This window comes from Somniosus microcephalus, chromosome 11 (genome assembly GCF_052327205.1).
Source record: "Somniosus microcephalus isolate GS21.2 chromosome 11, FLI_Smic_1.0, whole genome shotgun sequence".
Taxonomy (NCBI): domain Eukaryota; kingdom Metazoa; phylum Chordata; class Chondrichthyes; order Squaliformes; family Somniosidae; genus Somniosus; species Somniosus microcephalus.
In genome coordinates this window covers 134,902,692-134,926,752 of record NC_140997.1, presented here as the reverse complement: position 1 = coordinate 134,926,752, position 24,061 = coordinate 134,902,692, and the positions used below count along the sequence as shown (strand labels likewise).

Here is a 24,061-nt window from a genome sequence, read left to right as displayed (position 1 = left end):
GAAAAGTGTTAAACTCACAAAGGCCTTTTAAAATGACATTATAGAGCCAATTTAGTGGTTGTTAAGGACCTTAACGGCCTATCCCGCCTCTTGATGGTGGGACGGAGACGGGACCACTAGACACAAATTATTTAAAATTGCTTGGAGGCGGGATGGAGGCGGGCTTGGGCCCGCCCGCCAGTTTATGCCATTTTAACCCCCCACACGCTTCCAATCCCGCCTCCACGGCCCAATGAAAATCCTGCCGATAGCTTCCTTCCATGCTCTTAACCTCTATGGTTTGAGGTGACTTGCTGTTCTGACCACCGACAAGATCTAGGAAGCCCATTATTGTGAGTATCTTGTACATTCAAACCACATACTTCACACATGTCAAAATTTCAATGATAAAATTACCTTAGAACAAGAGTTCAGGAAGTCTTCAGTGAGGTTCATGTAGGTTTTCATCAGATTAGCTTTTATTCCCCTTGGAGGTTCGATAGTCATCTTGGAGCCATTTTGAAGGATTGAAACTGGAAACAGATTACTTGGTAAACTAGTCAACCAAATCCTGAAATCACGATGAACCTAGATGTTAAAAAAAAAATACAGAACACGTAACTTGTTGATCAAACCTGAAGCAATTTCAAAAATCAAATCGACAAAGCAGTATACAGTGGTGCCTCGCCTGGTATCCCAATATGCAATGGCTGTCCAGTGGTTGACTGTAGGTTTGATTTCTCCATGCCTCTAAGTTTCCAATCTCAGACATATACAAGCAGCAATTATAACAGTGACTACACTTCAAAAGTACTTAATTGGCTGTAAAGCGCTTTGGGATGTCGTGAGGTCGTTAAAAAGTGGTATATAAATGCAAGTTCTTTCTCTTCTTTCAACTGAATGAAGATTAGGTGCCACCCAAAACAGAAAATAAGACTGAGATCGAATGATTTTTTTTGGGTACTAAAAGGAATCCAGGGATATGGGGATTGGGCAGGAAAGTGGAGTTGATGTAGAAGTTCATCCATGATCTTATTGAATGGCAGAGCAGGCTCGAGGGGCCGTATGGCCTACTCCTACTCCTAATTCTTATGTCCTTATGTACCTAAATATCGGGCAGGTAAAGGCACCTGTCGGTTCATAGGGGATGATCAGTCCGCTTATATGAAATTGGCCAGTGTTGCTGACCCCAAGGAACTATCTACTGTGAACCCAACTCATTTCATCTCCTGTGGAAAAGGTGTGCAAAGTTACTCCTTGGTCCATCGACCAAAACTGTAGAATTTTTATCTGTAGTATCCATCCTTGATCAGTTGCATTTACTAAGATGACATTTTCATGGTTCCAGCTAGTCAGAAACCTTCATGTTTCCACACAGCATTCCATCATCTCTATCTGTATTTACCTCACAATCCTCAATCCTGTTTGTAACCAGATATTCATCAAATTCTATTTAAAGGGGTCAACTGACACGGCATTAACTGTTTACCTCCCTTCATATGAAAACAGAAAAATTACCTTGTCAGGATCCACTGCTTCAATAAGTCTCTCCAGAGAAGGCATCCAGCTAGGGGCGAGATGGCAGTTTTGAAAAAACACCCACTTTCCACGCTCCATAGAATTACGCATCATGGCTTCTGCCCTCGGCCCCTGTAAATAAAAGGAATTATATTAACACTACTGATAAGAAACACTTTCCAACAGAGTCACATTTTATTAGATCGCATTTCTGGATTATCTGACGTGGTAATCACAAAAAATTCTTGTTAGTTTATACTGGTTTAGGAAGGAGAATCAAAGCATGAAACTGAACCACCATGATTATCGTGTTATTGTTCACTCCTGCCCATCCAACAGTGATACTGTGATAACTCCCTTAAAATTTTAAGGCTGCTTAGCCAAGTATTGTTTGGGAACGTTATTCCTTACCTGGCCCTGCCCGAGTGAGATGGCACTCATTTTTTTTGAAAACTTCATCTCTTCTGCAAATTTATACAGGTCAGCTGCAGGATCTGTGCCTGGGGACAGCACGAATATCAGTGGAATGCTGGGAGCCGAATCTTTAAAAACTGCGGACAGATCTGTGGTCTGAAAGAAAGAACATAACTTTAAAAATACCACCTTCCAAGAAATTCTGTAACACCACCAATCAACTGATCAAGTCGAAATCTGTACAATCAAGCGAACAGGTGATGAGAAATTAGTATTTGCAGTGCTTAATTAATGGGATTAAAACACTTAACAAACTGCATTTACAAGTGGAATACAACTGTACTGAAATGGATCAGAGTTGCAGAGCTGAAAGCTGTAAGGGCCAATTCCGTGATCACAGCTAAAGTGGTGCCGGACTGCTATGTTCCTCAGAGTCTCCGCTCTTCTGGAGTGGGCAGCTGATCTTACATGGCCAACGCATGCATATTATTATAATATGCTTCCTGCATATTTGCCACAAGTGCAGGGAATTCTATGGTTATCAGGTGGCGAGATGTCCAGAGAGCAACAGCTCTTAAAAGGGCTGCTGTTCTCACTTCAAGTCAGCTGTTGTTTATGGCTGCAAGAAATTTACCATGTCAGCAACGAAAGGTGGCCAAGGTAATGTGTTCAGAAATTTCCCCGATGATGAAGGCAGCTTGGATGTTCTGCTGGAGGAGGTGCAGCAGAGGATAGATGTCATATTTAGAGCTGAGGGAACCCACTTCTGTGTCATAATGTGCAGAAAACATGGCAAATCGTGACTCATTCAGTTGGTCTCATGCCTGTAGATTGTGGGAGTAGATGAGTAAAAAGTTCCTTGGCCATAGGAAGACCATCAGGTGTAAGAATTCGCAATAATTTACAGTTCTGAAGATTCATTTTTGATTAAAGAATCCCTGGGCGATGTGCTTTTAAATTTCCAGGGATAAAAATGGCTGTCACCACATGGCCGAAGACAAAGGACAATGCTTTGTTTACAAAGCAATTGAAAGCTATTAGCATTTGTTTGTATATCGAGTGGATACATCTAAACTGCAGAAGAGACTTTTGCACCTTGAATGGGAATCGTTCAAGATTTGAATGGGTTTTAAATCACCCAGCACTGGACAATAGAGCAGTTGTATCTCCCTTTTGTTTCAGCCCAGGAAGCTCCGGAAGACACATTAACCCAGTCTAACCACTTTGAGTTCGCCAATCACAGCTTTCTCTTGTGTATTGGACCCTTTTGGGTGGGGAATTTTGCACACAGCCCTTGCAAGGCAGAACGGCAGGACCTCACCAGGTATAAAAATAGCGGCTGAGAAGCTAGCTCTCTCTCTCTTACTTCGCTGGACCACAGGTGAGCGGAGTTTCTGACTCCTCAGCAAAGCAACCTAGCAGGGGTTAAGGGGTGGTGATTTAAGGGAATTGCTAAGATTGTTTAAATAACATTGTAGCTCATTGTATCCCTCGTTTTCGCCGTCTGCAACCCCCTGTTATATAGTATTACTGTGTTCGTGTGGTATAGTGCATTCTTTTGATTGTAGTTTATTTAGGTAATAAAACTTGATTTTTTTCTCTCATCCAAACCACTTGTTCCGTTTTAATATCATTAATTATAAGTTCCTCTACTCAGAACTAAAGGAGGGGTAGCGATTCGTAACCGCTGTAATAAAATTGGTTTTATTGGAATTGGTCCTGCAAGACCAGGAAAATTACTTTAAACCAGTTTAAAGAAGCCCCCAAACCCTTACAATGGCGAGCCAGGTAGGAGTGGAGGCCGTTTTTGATATGATAAGTGGTCTGGATCTAGAGAAAGCATCAGTTGTCTTTCTTGCTTTCAGTCTGTGGGCAGCCCTGCGGAAGGTAGTGGCAGTGTGTAAGCTGACCTATCGGGGTATAGGTGGCTGGGCTAGGAAGGGTGAGATGGGAGAGCAGGAGGAGTTTAAAGAGGCCAAGAATCGGGAGTCCCAGCTTGGAAAATGCCAGGCGGAGGTAGAACGCCTCAGAGAGGTGTATGAGGCCAGAGCTAGTGGTCTGAGGGTGCGGGAAGAGAATGCACGCCTCACACTAGAGGTCACGAAATGCCAGGCATTTATAGAGCGCCTTGTGCAGGAAGTCACAGAGGCGAGGGACAGAGAGATGAGGCTACAAGAGGAGAATGCACACCTCACCCAAGAAGCTAGCGAGGGAGAGAGCCATGCGAGAAACGAGATAGAATTCCTAAAGTACCAAATCACTGAGGCCAGGGAAAATGAGATGAGACTGCGGGAAGAGAATGCCAGGTTTGGTGAAGCAGATCATGGCCCCTGTAGGGCAGAGATAGAAAGTCTTAACGTGGCTTTAAAGGTAGCAAGGGGAATGATTTGCGTGGTCAGCCCGAAGGCAGGTCAGCTGGATTTTACTGGCAGCCCAAATCAAACCGCCCCAGAGGCAACACCCAGGGAAAGGCTGGCTAGGGAATTAGAGATCCCAAGACAGCAGCCCACAGCTCCGGGTTTTGAGGAGCTCTGGCAGCAAGGAGGGGTGGACAATGGGGTGGTAGGAGAACACCAGCAGATCCCGCTAGGCAGGCGGGGACCAGGACCAGTGTACCCCCTCCAACAATGGAGGTACGGTCCGCCCGTGAGGAGTGAGCCTGAGAATAGGAATCCTCAGCCCACAGCATGTTCGAGTTCACAGGCAAGCACTGTGGCTTGTGTGGGGGGAGGAGCCATTCATATTCAGAGTAAGCTGTTTAAGCCAGGGAACAGGAAAGGAGAGTTCTGGGACCCCTGTAGAGCAGGTCCAGTAGCAGAAATCCGGGACAAGGGAGGCACACAGGGGATAGTTTTGGCCCCAGAAAAAAGGCAGGTCCAAAATTCCCCAGTTAAAGCCATCTGGGTGAGGGAACATGAGTTTGCTGTCCATGCAAGTTCAAGTTCACAGCCTACAAAAACAGGAACTGTGACTTGTTTCCAGGGAAGAGCAGACAAACCCAGAGAGAGATTTGCACCGGCAGGCTGCCAGGTACATTATACAGTGCGGGCTATTTGGACATGGGGGAGAAGGTTCCCAGCCAGCTGGGGCTGTGACCCAAGCTCAGGGTCCGCCAGCCAAAGTTTCCCCCATAGAGACACCCCTCAGAAGGTCTCAGCGGGTGCCCCAGCCTAAGAAAGCATGGTCACCCACTTTACAGTGGAGTAGGGCGGTCTCCCGAGCCGGGGAGAAGCCAGAGAACAGAGGCCCCCACTCAACAGCAATAAGCTGCGGGGGACCAGAGACAGGAGGCAGTCCAGCTTCGCTGCAGCCAGCAGCAATCTGCGACAGTGCCAGAGATTAGTCTGGCCATCCGGAGACGGGCGGCATCTGTATTATAGCTATGTGTGTGTATATAGCTTGCTTTAAGGTGTATTTTAAGTTTGTTGATTTAACTAGTTTTAAGTTTAAGTTTAAAGAGTTTAAGTTTACATGTGTGCCGAATGTTTGTGTTTTGGTCCGAGGTCGAGGGACCCGACCATGTCTCCACCTAAGGCAGCAGGTCAGTGAGACCTGGCTGCATGTCCTTTTAAGTTTTTGCAGGAGATTGGAAAATGAAGCAGCCATGTTTGCCCAGCCCGAGCTGGACATCGAATGAAGATACGGAATGTTGGGGATCACCTCGCCACTGGACAAATCCAGGAGACCCCGCAGCGATCTTCGGGAAAAACCGGACAGAGTCCGGAGGAACTTGCCTACTCCTCCTACGGGGAGGAGATGGCTCCAACTAGGTGGGGCACGGCCCCCAACCCAGCACTATCCTGACCGAAGTTCACGTGTGGGAGACTTTGCTGTTGAGGAGTCACGATGGGGAAGCGCGGGCGCCTTGTGATAGGGACGCGTTCCCCGGGGGTGGGTGGTGATGGCCCGGGAAGATTGTATAGAGGAGGGGGAGACCCAAGAGTCGCGTGGGTGCGGTCGGGGGAGGGAGGAACTCACCCGGGGGCCCACGGGCAAAGAGGATAAGTGTGGCTGGGAAGGATGAGTGGGTGGCCGGATCAGTGTGGGGCCAGGGAGAGCCGCCACACAGGCACCCATCATTTTCTGCAGCCAGTCGAGGGAAGACAGGAGGGGGCGGGACTGGGAGTCATGAGACCCCATACTCCCCGGTCTCGGTCTGTGCCAAGGTAATTTTAAACGTGAGGGGTACCCCGCCTCCACAAAGGGACAAGGGAACGGTTCGGAGCTGGCGGAGCAGGCTGGTCGGTAAATCCATTCTGCCTGTTTTAAAGTTTAAGCTGATCAAAGGGGGGTGGAAGGTACTTTTACTGCCCGAGTGGGAGGAGCAATACCCACTCGAATTTCGCGACCCATCATCGGCACGTGATGATCGGGGTTCATTTAAGCATGTTGTTTAATGATTTTTTGTATTTTGTGTTGCAGCCCCAAGTTGAGCAGAGGCGTAAGGTCCTCTCCGTGCTTGGGACCAGTTTGTGACAACTCCAAGTTGAGCAGAGGCGTAGGACTCTCTCCGTGCTTGGGATCATTTTGATTACATTGTGTAACTAAGATTGCAACATTTTTGTAATAACTTATGATGTAAAAAAAAAGGTGATTGTAAATTTGGTTTACACTGTATAATTTTACAAGCGTGTAGGGCTATGAGACCCCTTATTGAAAACTGAAGTATCTGTAAGATGCCAACCGTACCATGGTTTTTTTCTTGAATTAAAGGGGAATAGACGGGACGGGGATCAGTGGCAGATAGCTATTAGGTAAATACAGGGGATGGTTGTTTGTGGGGGGTCAGAAATCATTGCTCATTTCTTCAAGAGGATACTACAAGCAAGCTGGAAGTATCCAAGGGCGGACTGTAAGAATTCGCAATAATTTACAGTTTTGAAGATTCATTTTTGATTAAAGAATCCCTGGGTGATGTGCGTTTAAATTTCCAGGGATAAAAATGGCTGTCACCACATGGCCGAAGACAAAGGACAATGCTTTGTTTACAAAGCAATTGAATGCTATTTGCATTTGTTTGTATATCGAGTGGATACATCTAAACTGCAGAAGAGACTTTTGCACCTTGAATGGGAATCGTTCAAGATTTGAATGGGTTTTAAATCACCCAGCACTGGACAATAGAGCAGTTGTATCTCCCTTTTGTTTCAGCCCAGGAAGCTCCGGAAGACACATTAACCCAGTCTAACCACTTTGAGTTAGCCAATCACAGCTTTCTCTTGTGTATTGGACCCTTTTGGGTGGGGAATTTTGCACACAGCCCTTGCAAGGCAGAACGGCAGGGGCCTCACCAGGTATAAAAATAGCGGCTGAGAAGCTAGCTCTCTCTCTCTTACTTCACTGGATCACAGGTGAGCAGAGTTTCTGACTCCTCAACAAGGCAACCTAGCAGGGGTTAAGGGGTGGTGATTTAAGGGAATTGCTAAGATTGTTTAAATAACATTGTAGCTCATTGTATCCCTCGTTTTCGCCGTCTGCAACCCCCTGTTATATAGTATTACTGTGTTCGTGTGGTATAGTTTATTCTTTTGATCGTAGTTTATTTAGGTAATAAAACTTGATTTTTTTCTCTCATCCAAACCACTTGCTCTGTTTTAATATCATTAATTATAAGTTCCTCCACTCAGAACTAAAGGAGGGGTAGCGATTCGTAACCGCTGTAATAAAATTGGTTTTATTGGAATTGGTCCTGCAAGACCAGGAAAATTACTTTAAACCAGTTTAAAGAAGCCCCCAAACCCTTACACAGGTTAAACCTGGCCACAGTTTACCAACACTAATTAAGTGTCTGGCCATAGCATGAAGGCCACAAGCACCATGTGCTCCAAACACCATCACTTTCTCAAGGGAACCGAGGGATGGGCAATAAATGCTGGCCTTGCCAGTGATGCCCACATCACGAGAATTCATTAAAAAAAACACATACCTTATGTGTTTTGTGCACCAAATTAAACTGGCATAATCAGCCAGATTTATGTGACATGCTATGCAGTCACATAAATGTGGGCCCCGGGGAGGCACTCTGCTTTTCCAAATGCTAATAGTTGTATGTTTTGTCTGGCTTTAAAGGAGAAGGCTGCCATAACCATAAGAAGGGAACAAGGACCAGTGTTAGCCCTGCAAACTGCAAGAATCTCTCTATACATAAGGAAGCTCCCTTATGAGTTGAAGTGGAGGTGATTGATTGTATGGGTGAGTAAGTGTTTGGTGGCTCCATGCTAACCCAAAAAGGGTAGTGTCCACTTTTACTTCAACCGTTTGTTCCTCGTCCAACCTCATTCAATCTCTAAGACTCAGGTTCATTCTGCACAATAGCCCGCCTCTGCTTTATCTCTTCCAGCAGAATATCCAAACTGTCTTGGATACATTCTGTTGTGTATGTAACCTGTTCCACCTTAAGAGAGCTTAAGCCTGTTCCACCTTAAGAGATGTACTACTTTCTCAGGCTGCTGTAGACGTAATACCGGGGGTGAACACACCGGTATATAAGCACTGTGCAGTAATCTTGTATTCAGTATAGTCCCTACCTCCAACCAGTAAAGACCTGTTTGAGTTATACGTTTAAGTCTTTGTGTTAATTGTTCAATACAATACACATACTTAACACTGGCGACGAGTCAGGTTCTTACTCTGCGGCAGTTATTCCACGGCGGTTGAAGAGAGGTTTCAAACCTCACCACTCACCACCCCACTGGAAGCGACAGGCATTAGGACCCTGAAGCCTCCATCAGCTTGTGAACCGGAGTAGAAGACAGGACTGGGGAAGAGAGAGGTACAGGGCGATAGCGATCGGCAGATAAGGGCCGGGCCGCTTTGAAGTGAGGGGCGCAGCCGGGCCATCGATCGCAAGCACTGATAAGGGCCGGGCCGCTTTCAAGTGCGAGGCGCAGCCGGGCCATCGATCGAAATCCCTGATAAGGGCCGCACTCGGGCTGAAAGGCGCAGCGTCGGCAGACACTGAAGGCGCGAGAGCCGCGGTGAAAAGCGGGGGCCATCGATCGCGGCGGAGATAAGGGCCGCACTCGGGGCTGAAGGGAGACGGCGTCGGGGGACGGGTGAAGACCGCCAAGCGCGGGAAAACCACCATTTTGTGGGCGGAGGATGACGGCAAGAGCGGGAAGCCGCCATCTTGGATAGAAAAAAAAAAAAAATCTGAGAAATTGCAAATCTGATAAAGTACTACAATGCCTAAACATGGGAATATTAGCAACTTTGATAGTGACATCGAAGATTGGGCCATATATGTTGAACGAGTTAAAAATTATTGTAAGGCCAATAAAATTCGTGAGGCTGATAAAGCACTAACATTATTAAATTTAATGGGTGCGAAGACATACGGGCAATTGAAACACCTGTTATCACCAGATGAACCGGCGGATAAGACGTTCGATGAAATTGTTACTGTCCTGAAAGATCATCTAAACCCCACGCCGCTGATGCTAGCGGAACGATTTAAATTTTACGACAGAAGGCAGCTACAGCATGAAAGCAATGCTGAATATTTGCTGGAATTGCGTAAATTAGCGAAATATTGTCAGTTTGGAACGGGACTGACAGATGCACTACGAGACAAATTTGTGTGTGGTTTATTTAAACAGGATACACAAAAGCGACTGCTCGAGGAGAATGAGCTGACGCTTGAGAAGGCGGTCACTATGGCAGCAGCACACGAAGCCGCAGTGAGAGGCACGGCAGTAATGCAGCTACGGTCACCGGAGCTCAGTGCACACAAATTGGGTGTGAGTTCTGTTAAATGTTATCGTTGTGGAAAGACAACGCATGATCAGAACCAGTGTTGGTTTAAAAACCAAGAATGTAGAACTTGTGGTAGGCTTGGACATATAGCTAGAGTATGCAGGTCAGGGAAGAAGACCAGCAACAAGAAGTCACCGCAAGGGAAATACGCAAAGGTACACAAGGTGGCCGAACAGGAGTCCGATTCAGATGCAAGCAGTATTGAACTGGCTAGCTTAAGGGTACTCAACGTTGGTAAGGGTGCAGACCTCCAGACAATTTGGGTTACTCTTCAGATAGAAGGAGTCCAAGTAAAAATGGAATTGGACACTGGATCGGCATTGTCAGTCATGAATAAGAAAGATTACAGAAGGTTATTCCAACATATTCCCCTACAGGATACGGAGATTATATTGACAACCTACACGGGGCAGAGAGTGTACCCCATCGGGACAATAAAGGTTGCAGTGGCCAACAAGGGCGAAGGAAGTCAAATAATGGACTTATATGTGCTACCGGAGGGAGGTCCACCACTACTAGGCCGGGAGTGGTTTAGAAACATAAATATGGACTGGCATTCGCTAAAAGCCATAAAGAGTGAGAACTCGGTGCAGATAATCAGCCCAGACTCTAGAACTGATGATGGTAAGACCAACCCATGTGCAAAAGACAAAGTTTCAGCACAGAATTCCACTGAGCAACAACATAGTTTAACAGAGAATTCTGAGTCTGTCAAGTCTACTGATATGCACATTTTTGAGGGACACTGGGCTCGAACTCAACTCCATTTCAAACTACAACAGCAATTAGAACAAATGATTCGCCGTTTTGAGCAAGAGATGAATGAAATAAAAAAGTTCTTTGTTACAGAGTGGGAGAATCTGGAAAGGCAACAGAAGCAACTGATGGAGAAAATGGAGCAGGAGCACACCAACCATCTGCGCGAGGAGGCCGAACGAATCAAAGCTGATTCAGGTTCTGAAGGTGCGTGCCATAATCTGGTGTCAGAAGAGTTAACGGTCAGCCAACTCCTTCATATGCTGAGGGACAAGACTCTGAAATGGGAAAAACTTGAACACGAGCTGCGATCTTCAAAGGAAAAGGGTTCGGAGCTCTCAAAAGTCATTGAGATGGCTGATGTGACGACACAGACTGAAACGACTGCAACAGAGCAGCCATTGGATGCCAAAAGTACGCTGACTCACGTCAATGTAGAACAACAGACCGCTGAAACAGCTGCTCCGGTAGAGGGATTGCATAGTCCGAGCAATCAATCTCCAAAGGAAGTTGAAGTATTAAAATCACAAATGAGGTCACTAGTAAACGACTTGCTGAAAGCCCAGAAAAAGCTGGATGCAGAGGTACACATGAAGAAGTCTCTTCAGGAAAGATGTCTGGATTTGGAACAAGAGCTGGCTAACGTCCAGCTGGGTATGGAGGAAATAGACGACCCTCTCGCTGGCCTAGCTCAGGACGACACCGAATATTACCATGACCTGTCGGACGACTCCGAATATTACGATGTCCTGTCCTGCCCAGCTTGTAACTTCGACCCCCAAAGTGCAGAAATCATGGAGGAGCACCAAAAGTCTACGGAACATCGGAAGAAGGTGGCTCTACTACAGGAAGTAAGAGAGATAGAGAAGGAACAGCAGTCGGATAGTGTCCAGTTGGGTAAGGAAGAAGTAGAAGGGCCTCTCGACCTGTTGAGTGATAGTGAATACTACGAGGATGTGGTATGCCCAAATTGTGATGGAAACTCCCAAAGTGCTGAAATCCGGAGGAAGCACTTAAGGTCTAAAGAACATAGAGAGTTGGTAGCATTACAGCTGTCCGCCGAGAAGATGGGAACGACAAGAGTTGTAAAAAGGCAGAAAAGAAAAAGAAGAGGCCGAAAATAATAATTGTTTAAAATATTGTTACTTCTACTACCTCCGGCCGAACACTACGAAAAGATACTGTCTGGAACGAATTAAGATCAGAGACTGAATTTACGAACTGTTCCCACAGAGACTGAACCTGTAAACTGTTCCCACTAAGAGTATGTTGCAACTGTTCGTAGAGATTGAATCTGTGAACTGTTTTCCGCAGAGACTGAATCTGTGATATGTTACGTTAAACATGAAGTTATATATGTATATATGTTATTACGTTATGTTAAATGGGGGGGACGACTATAAAGCTAAGAAGGGAGGAGTGTTGTGTATGTAACCTGTTCCACCTTAAGAGAGCTTAAGCCTGTTCCACCTTAAGAGATGTACTACTTTCTCAGGCTGCTGTAGACGTAATACCGGGGGTGAACACACCGGTATATAAGCACTGTGCAGTAATCTTGTATTCAGTATAGTCCCTACCTCCAACCAGTAAAGACCTGTTTGAGTTATACGTTTAAGTCTTTGTGTTAATTGTTCAATACAATACACATACTTAACACATTCGATAATATATTTGCCTTGGAACTCTTTGCTCAGCTATTCAAAAAGGCACAAGGGTAACACATATTCCTTTTCTCTTTTTCTACGGATCTCTCAAGATGATGGCTCTGATTTTCATCCCCGTTTTTGAGCAGTAGCGCTCTCAAAATTGGACTGTAGAACTTATCGCTCCGTTCTTGCTGCGGTTCCACCAGTCACTATTTTGATTGGTGCCTTCAGATAGGCAGCCAAGGTTCCCACTGGAAACAGGTGGGAGCCTCATTATATAATGCAAATTGGGTCGTAAGACATCAATAGGACGCTGATACAATTTGCAAGTATCGATGGGCGGAACAGCTACTGTGTGTGCTCCACACAGTGGTGCTGACTATAGAGCAGCCTAACTCATTCATGGGATTTGAGCATCGCTAGCAAGGCCAGCATTTATTGCCCATCCCTAATATGAAAGTTTAGTGCACAAAACGTACAAGGTGTGTGTTCTTTTAATTCATTCTCGGGCTGTGGACATCGTTGGCAAGGCCAGTATTTATTGCCCACTCCTGTTAAAGGGGTCACTGGAGATCACATCAAAAATCAAACAGGTAGGTTTTGTTAGCACTTTCTGCGGGGCCAGGAGGAGCATTAATGCGACCTGCCCAATGCCCGACCCTCCGTGTCACTCCCTCGCGATTGACCCCCCCAAATTAAGAAATAGGAAATAGGAGCAGGAGTAGGCCATTTGGCCCTTTGAGCCTGCTCTGCCATTCAATATGATCATAGCTGATCTTCTACCTCATCTCCACTTTCCTGAACTATCCCCATATCCCTTGATTCCCTTAATATTCAAAAATCTATCGATCTCTGTCTTGAATATACTCAATGACTGAGCCTCCACAGCCCTCTGGGGTAGAGAATTCCAAAGATTCACCACCCTCTGAGTGAAGAAATTTCTCCTCATCTCAGTCCTAAATGGTCGACCCCTTATTCTGAGACTGTGACCTCTGGTTCTAGACTCCCCAGCCAGGGGAAACATCCTCCCTGCATCTACCCTGTCAAGCCCTGTAAGAATTTTGTATGTTTCAATGAGATCTGCTCTCATTCTTCTAAACTTGAGAATGTAGGCCTAGTCTACTCAATCTCTCCTCCTAGGATAATCCCACCATCCCAGGAACCAATCTGGTGAACCTTCGATGCACTGCCTCTATGGTAAGGATATCCTTCCTTAAGTAAGGAGAACAAAACTGTACACAATACTCCAGGTATGGTCTCACCAAGGCCCTTTATAACTGCAGTAAGACGTCTTTACTCTTATACTCAAACCCTCTTGTAATAAAGGCCAACATACCATTTGCTTTCCTAATTGCTTGCTGTAACTGCATGTTAACTTTCAGCGATTCGTGTACAAGGACACCCAGGTCCCCCTGAACACCAACATTTCCCAATCTCCCACCATTTAAAAAATACTCTGCTTTTCTATTTTTCCTACCAAAGTGGATAACTTCACATTTCTCCACATTATATTCCATTTGCCATGTTCTTGCCCACTCACTTAGCCTGTCTATATTCTCTTGAAGCCTCCTTGCATCCTCCTCACAACTTACATTCCCACCCAGCTTTGTATCATCAGCAAACTTGGATATATTACATTTGGTCCCCTCATCCAAATCATTGATGTAGATTGTGAATAGCTGAGGCCCAAGCACCGATCCTTGCGGTACCCCACTAGTTACAGCCTGCCAACCCGAAAATGACCCGTTTAGTCCTACTCTCTGTTTTCTGTCCGTTAACCAATCCTCAATCCATGCTAGTATATTACCCCAATCCCATGAGCCCTAATTTTGTTTAATAACTTCTTGTGTGGCACCTTATCGAATGCCTTCTGAAAATCCAAATACACCACATCCATTGGTCCCCCTTATCAATTCTGCTCGTTACAACCTCATAAAAATCTAACAGATTTGTCAAACACTTTCATAAATCCGTGTTGGCTCTGCCCAATCCTATTATTATTTTCTAAGTGCCCTGTTACTACGTCCTTAATAATAGATTCTAGCATTTTCCCTACTACTGATGTCAGGCTAACTGGTCTGTAGTTCTCCGTTTTCTCTCTCCCTCCTTTCTTAAATAGTGGGGTTACATTTGCTACTTTCCAATCCGCAGGAACTGTTCTAGAATCTATGGAATATTGGAAAATGACAACAAATGCATTCACTATCTCTATAGCCACCTCTTTCAAAATCCTAGGATATAAGCCATCAGGTCCGGGGGATTTATCAGCTTTCAGTCCCATTAATTTCTCCAGTACTATTTTTTTACTAATACTAATTTCTTTCAGTTTCTCATTCTCGCTAGATCCTTGGTTCTCCACTATTTCTGGGAAGTTTTTTGCGTTTTCTTCCCTGAAGACAGACACAAAGGGTTGGATTTTGCCGGTGCTCAGAGGACGGATTTGAAGGCAGGTCAAAGGGTAAAATCATTTTGATTTACGGCGGGTTGCGATCCTGCAGTCAACCTGCCTCCAAACAATTTTCCTAAATGCCAGGTCCCCGATTTGTGCATGAACCTGACACCCAGCGGCGGGAAGAGGATTAAAGGCAATTACCTGCCTATTAACAGGTAGTTGCTAGTAGTTGACAGGCTATTTTTGAATTTTGCCACTTCTGCCTTGGGTTTCCCGATGTCCGGACACCACGCCAGGTAAGTGTGGCGTGTTGTGAGTCTGCTGTAATGTTTGTGGAATGATGACAGCTGCAGAAGTGGTGTGAAGGATCCAGTGGGGCACTGGTGAGTCTCAGAGGTAAGAAAATGTTGGGAAATGCATTTACACATTTCTTTAGGTTACAAGTTTTGAAATCCATGTCCAGTGCCACCTCATTGCGAGAACCCCTCTCACCAGTGACAGATCGCTTCTGTCACCTCACCTGCAGCCTATGGAGGGAGTCATTGGAGAGCTTGGGTGGAAGAGGTCACCTTTGTGCAGTGATTGTCAGTGTTTGCAGCACCTCAATGCTGTCAAACACTGAGAAATCAACTGTCAAAAAAAAATTGTGTGTGGTCTCTTTAAGGAAACCAGCAGATAACGCATCATCAAATTACGTCATCTGACCGGATTCCTTTTAATTGGCCGGCAAGCCCGCAGGGTGGGCTTAACAAGGTTAATCAACGTAAAATCACGTCTGTGGGCCGGATGCAGCTGGGGGTGGGACTGGAAGCCGGAAACCACCTGACCCGCACCCAACCCGCCTCCATTGATAAAATCGCGGCCAAAGTATTTGTTTAATTTCTCAGCCATTTCCTTATTCCCCATTATAATTTCTCCTGTTTCAGCCTGTAAGGGACCCACATTTACTTTTGCTAATCTTTTCCAGGATCGGAATTCCACGGGGGCCCACAGCACAACGGCCGGCGTGCAAGGTAAGTGCAGGTCGGGGGCTTACACCCACGGGGAGCCCCTGACCCAAATTTCTGGGCCATTGTCGCGGCAGCCTAGCTCAAGATAAATACAAAGTCTGACCTGAGGCTCAATGAATTTCTGCCCGAGGTTCAGTGACACGAAGTCCTGCATGGCGTTGGTGACTTTGTCCACTCGAAGGCAGCGCATAATAAGCAGTTTCTGAAATGAATTAATTTGAATCTCTAACTCCCCCGGCAAAGGCTGTCTGTAAAAAATATATGGTTATTACATTTCATTTTTATTACATTTCATTTTGGTTACAATTATACTCAAAAAATTGCAGCCACTAATCCTAAGGTCTCTGAAGATCACCAAGCTAGCGACTGTAGTAAACCTTAACAAACCTCTTGCAGACACACACTGGAGCATACATTTCAACTTGATGGACTGCCCAATCCCACTTGCTGGGATGAAACCAACAGTCACTTTAATTGCACTAGCAAAGCAGTGAAAATGACAGACTTTCTATCTGTTGTAAGTTACTTTCTTTTGCAGTCTCCCAGCTAGCTGAAAGGATGAGCTTGAGACCTGTGCCCAGGACTTGCTGATACCACTCGAACACTGGATTCTCGGAGTGTAGCTTGGGGTGATTGGCCTTTCAAGTTCTTCTCCTTCCCTGGCATCTAATCAATGTTTCCCATGATGACATTGCTGAGATGTGAATGCATTGTATAGGGAACCACAAGTGAGAATCTACCACTACATGTCACGGCCCTGGTATGCATTGCTATCATGCACCCCATGCCAGAATTACTTCCTAAATTAAAACCTAACATGGTTCAGTCAGGACTTCTCTGCTAAACCTAACGTGCAAAGGGCATAGCTTTTCAAATATTACCAGGTACTTATTGCAAGCCTGGTAAGTTCTGTTTGGAGGGTGCTGCTTTCTCCACCTCCTGGTGGTTTTTGTTCCTCTTCTTCTCTTCCTCTGCAGCTGTTCCTCCTATCCAATTGTTGGAACCATTCCTTCATGAGACTTAGCTTCTGAGTAGGCTGCCCCATGCCAGTACTTTTATGTTGCTTTATGTTAATTTAAACCACTCTGAATATAGTTCAGAAACCAGCACCAATTAATGTTGTGATCAGCATGCAGATATTAATGGGTGGCTTTTCAATGCCAGAAGAAGCCTAACAGTTGTTAAACAGACAAACAATTGGAAGTACTGATTGTATTTACTACATGGGGTAAATATGAACTGCTGGTAAATATAGCACAGGTGGAATTGTAGGCGGAGGTGAGCGGGTGGGGGTGGTGGTGTGGGGGAGGGAGAAGAGGGGGAGGGGAGGGTGGAGAGGGGAGGGTGGCTGGGGAGGGCTAGGAAGGGTGGATAGGGGAGGGGAGGGGGTGAGGGGACCATCCTGGACAGTAGCAGATGACAGAGTCTCCGGTCCATGTGAGTTGCCGGGCTTTAGAGATGCACCCACAGGAGCGCAGACGCCTCCCGTGCCCATGCAAATTCACTGCCTTCCCACTGATCCTGCTTCTCTGGCAAGATCAGCCAGGATCACGCTCCCTTGTACAAATTGGGGGCCACAATCTCTTGGTAAGAAGATTTACGTGAACAAGTGAGCAGACAACTATATGTCAATCAATGAGTACTTAAAGTGCACCTGTGAGGTTCTGGGCTGTCAAAGATTACTTGGAAATCATCCAGATTGTTTTTAAAATCTTCTGTAAAGTTGGCAAAGTTCTCCAGGCTAGTAAGACTCTGGATGTCTCTCCATGCTCTGTCTGACAGCCAGTCAGAGGCTGGGTTGGGGCTGTATGTCTGGGTAGCTCCTCCAGAGAGAAGGTAATGCCATTCTTCCTGTTAAATTACATTCAAATTATGGCAGGTCATTGTCATAATAATAATAATAATAAATAAATAAACATAGAAAATGCTGGATATACCCAGCAGACCCATCAGCATATGAAAAAAGAGAAGACAGGATAACATTTTGGGTAGATATTTTTGAGTAGACTACACCTGAAATGTTAACAGCTCTTTTCTCTTTCAGATGCTGACTGAGCCACCACATGTGTATGCCCATCGCTTTCTATTTTTCTTTCAGATTTCCAATATTGGCAGTTTTTTTCTTTTTATCTCGGCACTATTAAGCTTTATGTAAATAACCAATAGTCATTTTAGTAATTCATTATGGGCAGTTTAGTTTTGTTGTCTTTTGCCCACTTGGCTCTGAGTTAAGACTCCCTGATTAATTGCACTTATGTCCTGTCCAGCCTGCAGAAAGAGACTTTCATCCCTTCAGTGAGAGCTGAATTGAAACCCATGCCCTAGAAAGAAAAAAGGGCAAACTTGCATTTATATAGCGTCTATCATGATCTCAGGGCTTCCCCTACGCTTTAGAGCCAATGAAGTACTTTTGAAGTGTAGTCATCCCACAAATAGCAATGTGATAAAGACCAGATAATCTGTACTTTTTGTGATGTTGGTTGAGGGATAAATATTGGCCAGAACACTGGGGATAACTCCCCTGCCCTTTCTAGAAATAGGGCAATAGGATCTTTCACGTCCACCTGAGAGGGCAGACAGGGCCTCGGTTTAGCATCTCATCCAGAAGATGGTGAAAAGACAATGCCTATCCCATTTATTTATTCTGAAAAGCATTGGGTATCATTAATGCACAGTTTGTGCATTGATATTCATGCTGCTAACCTCCACACTTGGATACTGGGATGCCACCAAACAGTGTCAGGACTCAGTCGTGAAGAGCTGAGGTTAGTTACAGCATGATACAAAACGGAAGCTTCACTGAGCTCTTATCTCTGTTTATTTTTTACTCTCAGTTGGAAAAAGGCAACTATAAATCCTTTTGAAAAAAATTGCAGTGAAGTATTGGCCCAGGTCCTAACTTCACAGTTCAAAATTATGAGAAAGTAAATAGTGAAATATTATTTCCACTGGTCGGGGAATTGGTAACAAGGGAGGTTACAGTGAAGATTAAGCATAATGGGAAAGGTTAGAAAGAAATGTTTGTCGTGCAAAAGGTTATCAGGATGTGGAGTACATTGCGACAAGCGGCTATTGAGGAAAGGTCATAACACTTAAAAGGAAATCAGATCAGATAAACACTTGAAGGATCAAAATATTAAGGGTATGGGGAAAGAGCAGGGGAATGGGACCCTGATCAACAACAACTTGTATTTATATAGTGTCCGTAACATAGTAAAACATCCTAAGGTGCTTCACAGGAGCGTTATCAATCAAAATTTGATACCGAGCCACATAAACAGGTATTAGGACAGGAATTGATCAAAGCGTCAGGTTTGAAGGAGCATCTTAAAGGAGGAGAGAGTGGTAGAGAGGCTTAGGGAGGGAATTCCAGAGCTTAGGGCCTAGGCAGCTGAAGGCACGGCTGCCAATGGTGGAGCGATTAAAATCGGGGATGCACAAGAGGCCAAAATTGGAGGGGCGCAGCAATCTCGGAGGTTTGTAGGGCTGGAGGAGGTTTCAGAGATAAGGCGGGGCAAGGCCATGGAAGGAATTGAAAGCAAGGATGAGAATCTTAAAGTCGAGGTGTTGCCGGACCGGGAGCCAATGTAGGTCATCGAGCATGGATGGGGTGATGGGTGAATGAAACTTGGTGTGCGTTAGGATACGGGCAGTCTGGAGGGTGGGAGATGGGACGGCAGCTAGGAGAGCATTGGATAGTCAAGTCTAGAGGTAACAAAGGCATGAATGAGGGTTTCAGCAGCAGATGAGCTGAGGTGGGGCGGAGACAGGCGATGTTACGGAGGTGGAAATAGGTGGTCATGGTGATGGAGCGGAAATGTGGGTGGAAGTTCATCTCAGAGTCAAATCGGACGCCAAAGTTGTGAACGGTCTGGTTCAGCCTCAGACAGTGGCCAGGGCGAGGGATGGAGTTGGTGGCAAGGGAACAGAGTTTGTGGCGGGGACCGAAGACAATGGCTTCAGTTTTCCCAATATTTAGTTGGAGGACATTTTTGCTCATGCAGGACTGGATGTCAGACAAGCAGAGACAGTGGAGGGTTTGATAGAGGTGGTGGTGAGGTAGAGCTGGGTGTCATCAGCGTACATGTGGAACCTGATGACGTGTTTTCGTATGCTGTCGCCAAAGGATAGCATGTAGATGAGAAGTAGGAGGGGGCCAAGGATGGATCCTTGGGGGACTCCAGAAGTAATGGTGCAGGTCACAGTCACATACTGTAATGTATTATCACATGGTTTGTCACATGGTTTAGTATAAGCATGCTCAGTTCACTCTGGCCTAGTAAACAAGCACCTTGACTAGCAACTCATCGTGTCTCTGTCCTTCATTTGTTCTGCCCACATATATTACATTTTTGGCGATGAGAATGGGATCCCAAAGCCATTTTTAGGTATCATGGAAGGATTTAGTGTTCAACCTTTGTGTGGAAAAGTTTAAGGTGAATTTGTGACACCTAAACTGAATTTTTGCAATGTTTTACTGTAATGCTTGTGCAGAATCATCTGTACTTCACCTTCATGTGTATGTATACACAGCAACAGTGGCGTTGATTCTCACAGGTACACAGGTAGCGTGCTGAGTCACTGTTTGACGGGATTGGGGCAATCATGGCCACGCCTACGGGATTTATCGGAAGCCTCGGCATGTATGACCGAGCTTGTGGACCATTCAGTTCTTACATTGAGCGGATGAAGGTGTTTTTTAAGGACAATAACATAATTGAGACCGAAGGTGCAGATGAGAATGTTCAAGCTCAAAATAAAGTAACTCGTGAACGTAAAAAAGCAATTTTTCTAACGGAGATCGGGCCAGATGTCTATGGAATATTGACAAACCTACTCGCGCCAGGCAAAGTGGAGGATGTGTTGTTTGAAGACATTGTCGAGAAACTCGAGGGCCATTTCGACCCAAAGCCCTTAGAAATAGCAGTTATAAGTTTGGTATCAGAAACCAAAAACAAAGTGAAACCATCAGTGAGTACATTGCAGCTCTTAAGAACCTGCCTTTGCATTGTAACTTCAGCACATTTTTGGATTGTGCGTTGCGAGTTAAGTTTGTGTGTGGACTGGTGGATGAGCGTACACAGTCCAAGTTACTGAACACTCCAAACCTAATGTTTGACATAGCATGCAAAATTGCCCTAACCATGGAGATGGCATCTAAGAAAGCTAGGGAGCTCCATCCAACTCAAGTGACTAGTGCAGCTGAGGTCTACAGTCACAAAGCCACTGCCAAACCTAAAGTTGTGAGACCAAGTCAAAAGCATGTCGGTGAGAGCAGTTCAGTGAATTGTTATCGCTGCAATGGAAATCACTCACCACAGTCCTGCCAATGCGAAGTGTTTTCACTGCCAGAAGCAAGGCTATATTTCAACAGCTTGCAGAACTAGATCTAAAGCAGGAAGTAAGAGCCATTCTAGTGGCAATGCAAAGCAGCAACAACAAAAGGGAAGAATTCACAATATTAAAGTGAACTCACCTGATGTTGAAGAACTAGGCATCTACAGTATCTATGGCACTAGCGGCAATGCTAGCAGTCATGAGAAAGACTTCCGCACAAAACTTTTGATCAATCTGCTCTATCATGAGTAAGGACACATATGAGAGTAAGTTTAATCAAATATCACTTACAAACAGTACTGTAGAGTTAAAAACCTACTCCGGAGAAATCCTAGAGACATGTGGACAAATGGAAAGTACAGTTCAACACAATGACCAGTCATTAAAGCTGCCTATTATTGTAGTGAGCTACAACAACAGACGAACCCTCATGGGCAAAGTCTGGTTGAGAAAGTTAAAACTGGACTGGAAAAACATGTTCAGTGTAGATGCTTCAAAGAAGCGACTTGACACAATGCTGAACAACTATAAAAGCATGTTCGCACACAGTTATGAGGGCATCACTGGGTATGACGCGCATATCTGCATCAAGTCCAACGCAAAGCCTCTCTATTGTAAGGCAAGGCCAGTCCCCTATGCACTGAAAGGCAGGTGGAGGAAGAGTTAGAGAAACTGAGAAAGAACAGAGTGCTACTAAAAACTGACAAAAGTGAATGGGCTACTCCGATTGTGGTAGTGCCCAAAGCAGACAAAACTGTATGCTTGTGTGGTGACTACAAAGTTACTATCAACCAAGCAGTTGATGATGAGCAGTACCCAATACCTACAATGCAAGATTTGTATGCAGCACTCTCTGGGGCAAAGGTTTTCTCTAAGCTTGACCTGTCGCTGCTTACACTCAGCTGACTGTTGACAAAGAGAGTCAACAGTATCTCACTATCAACACACACAAGGAACTGTGCTCATACACCAAGCCGACGGATGGTGTAAAGTCCTCCCCCAAAATCTTTCAGGCTAGGATGGATAAGATTTTGCAAGGAATTCCAAATTGCTTATGCAATCAAGATGATGTGCTGATTGCAATAAGCAGTGAGGAAGAAAATCTAGAAGTGTTAGATTTAGTGCTTCAAAGGTTGAATCCCCACAATGTCGAATTGAAAAGGAGCAAATGTGCTTTTGTGCAGCCCAAGGTTATGTACCTTGACCTGAAAGTTGATGCAAATGGCTTGCAACCAGTGAAGGAAAAGGTTGATGCTGTCATCAATGCTCCAAAGCCACAGAACGTGTCTGAGTTAAGATCTTTCCTTGGAATGGTCCAGTACTATGCATGTGTAAGAATTTGCAATAATTTACAGTTCTGAAGATTCATTTTTTGATTAAAGAATCCCTGGGTGTTGTGCTTTTAAATTTCCAGGGATAAAAATGGCTGTCACCACATGGCCGAAGACAAAGGACAATGCTTTGTTTACAAAGCAATTGAATGCTATTAGCATTTGTTTGTATATCGAGTGGATACATCTAAACTGCAGAAGAGACTTTTGGATCTTGATTGGGAACTGTTTAAGAACTGAATGGGCTTAAATCACCTAGCATTCTAGACAATAGAGCAGTTGTATTTCCCTTTTGTTTCAGCCCAGGGAGCTCCGGAAGACACATTAACCCAGTCTAATCACTCTGAGTTAGCCAATCACAGCTTTCTCTTGTGTATTGGAACCTTTTGGGTGGGAATTTTGCACACAGTCCTGGCAGGGCAGAACAGCAGGAGCTCACCAGGTTTTTAAGATAGCTGCTGAGAAGCTATCACTCTCTTTTTACTTCGCTGGACCACAGGTGAGCAGGGTGTTCTGACTCCTCGGCAAGACAACCTAGCAAGGAGTTTGGGGTGGTGATTTAAGGGAATTGCTAAGATTGTTTAAATAACATTGTAGCCATTTATCCCTCGTTTTCACCATCTGCAACCCCCTGTTATATAGTTTTACTGTAATTACTGTGTTCGTGTGGTATTGTTTATTCTTTTGATTGTAGTTTATTTAGGTAATAAAACTTGATTTTTCTCTCATCCAAACCACTTGTCTGTTTTAAAATCATTAATTATAAGTTCCTCCACTCAGAACTGAAGGAGGGGTAGCGATTCGAAACCGCTGTTTGTAAATTGGTTTAGAGTGCAGCAGCAAAAGGCTGCTGACCAGGTGAATTACCGTAAACCAGGTAAAAGGTTGGAATTGGTCAGAGCTCAGAGGCAAAGGCTGCTGGCCAGGTAAATTACCATAAACCAGTTAAAAGATGCCCCCCTTACACATGTTTCTTGTTTCTTACCTGAGTTAGTAACCATGTTAGCTCCATTGCACGAGCTCCTCAAGAAGGATGTCCAGTGAAAGTGAACACAAGCACAACAGGAAGCTTACGACACTTGTAAGAGAAGTCTCTCTAGCGATGTTCTAATTGTGCACTACGACATAGAACGTAAGCTTAAGTTAGCATGTGATGCTTCCAGTTACAGTGTAGGAGCTGTCATAAGCCACATAATGGATGACGGCCAAGAGAAACCAATCGCGTTCGCATAGCGAACCCTCACAAAGAGCAAAAGAAACTACGCGCAAATTGAAAAGGAAGCACTCGCCATAGTGTTTGGAATTAAGAAATTCCAACAGTTCCTGATTGGCAGAAAGTTTACCCTGATAACCAATCACAAACCGCTCCTAGCAATATTGGGGCCCAAATCTGCCATCCCTGCAATGGCCACATCAAGAATGCAACGATGGGTAATGTTCTTGTCACAATATGACTACACGATTGAATATTGCACTTCAAAGCAAAACGCAATCGCAGATGCCTTGTCCAGGTTGCCACAAGAGGACTCGTATTGGGAGTGAAGGTGAGATTTTCACACTAGGTGCAGTTGACAAAGACTTTCCCATGAATGCAACTGAGATTGCAAATGAAACTCAAAAGGATTCAGTACTGAAAAGACTGTATGAAAACACCTTGAATGGATGGACTGATCAGTGTATGGACACAGAATTGAAACCATTCCATAACCCTCGTACTGAATTGTCTTGTAAGCAAGGTTGTATCAAGTGGAGAAACAGAGTGGTGGTACCTACTTCTTTGAGTACGGAACTAAGACAAAACAGCCCGAAAATTGGTTCAACACCAAAACCTTATGTAAGGAGATCAGGAAGGCTCTGCAAACCTGTTATTAAACTGGATTTGTAGTTCATTTGTAACATTTGTAGTTGATTTAAAAGAAAAAA

General features: G+C 44.9%; 1 protein-coding gene across 1 annotated transcript in view; it reads right to left on the bottom strand.

The window, feature by feature from the left end:
• Positions 1-24,061, bottom strand: part of dnah1 (dynein, axonemal, heavy chain 1) — a 971,783-nt gene that overhangs the window by 278,650 nt on the left and 669,072 nt on the right. The window contains exons 66-70 of the mRNA XM_085999976.1: positions 17,125-17,321; positions 15,574-15,718; positions 1,909-2,067; positions 1,498-1,629; positions 397-567 (exon numbers count right to left, since the gene is read on the bottom strand). Coding sequence (XP_085856102.1) covers positions 397-567; positions 1,498-1,629; positions 1,909-2,067; positions 15,574-15,718; positions 17,125-17,321 — 804 coding nt within the window. The remainder of the gene's footprint in view (positions 1-396; positions 568-1,497; positions 1,630-1,908; positions 2,068-15,573; positions 15,719-17,124; positions 17,322-24,061) is intronic.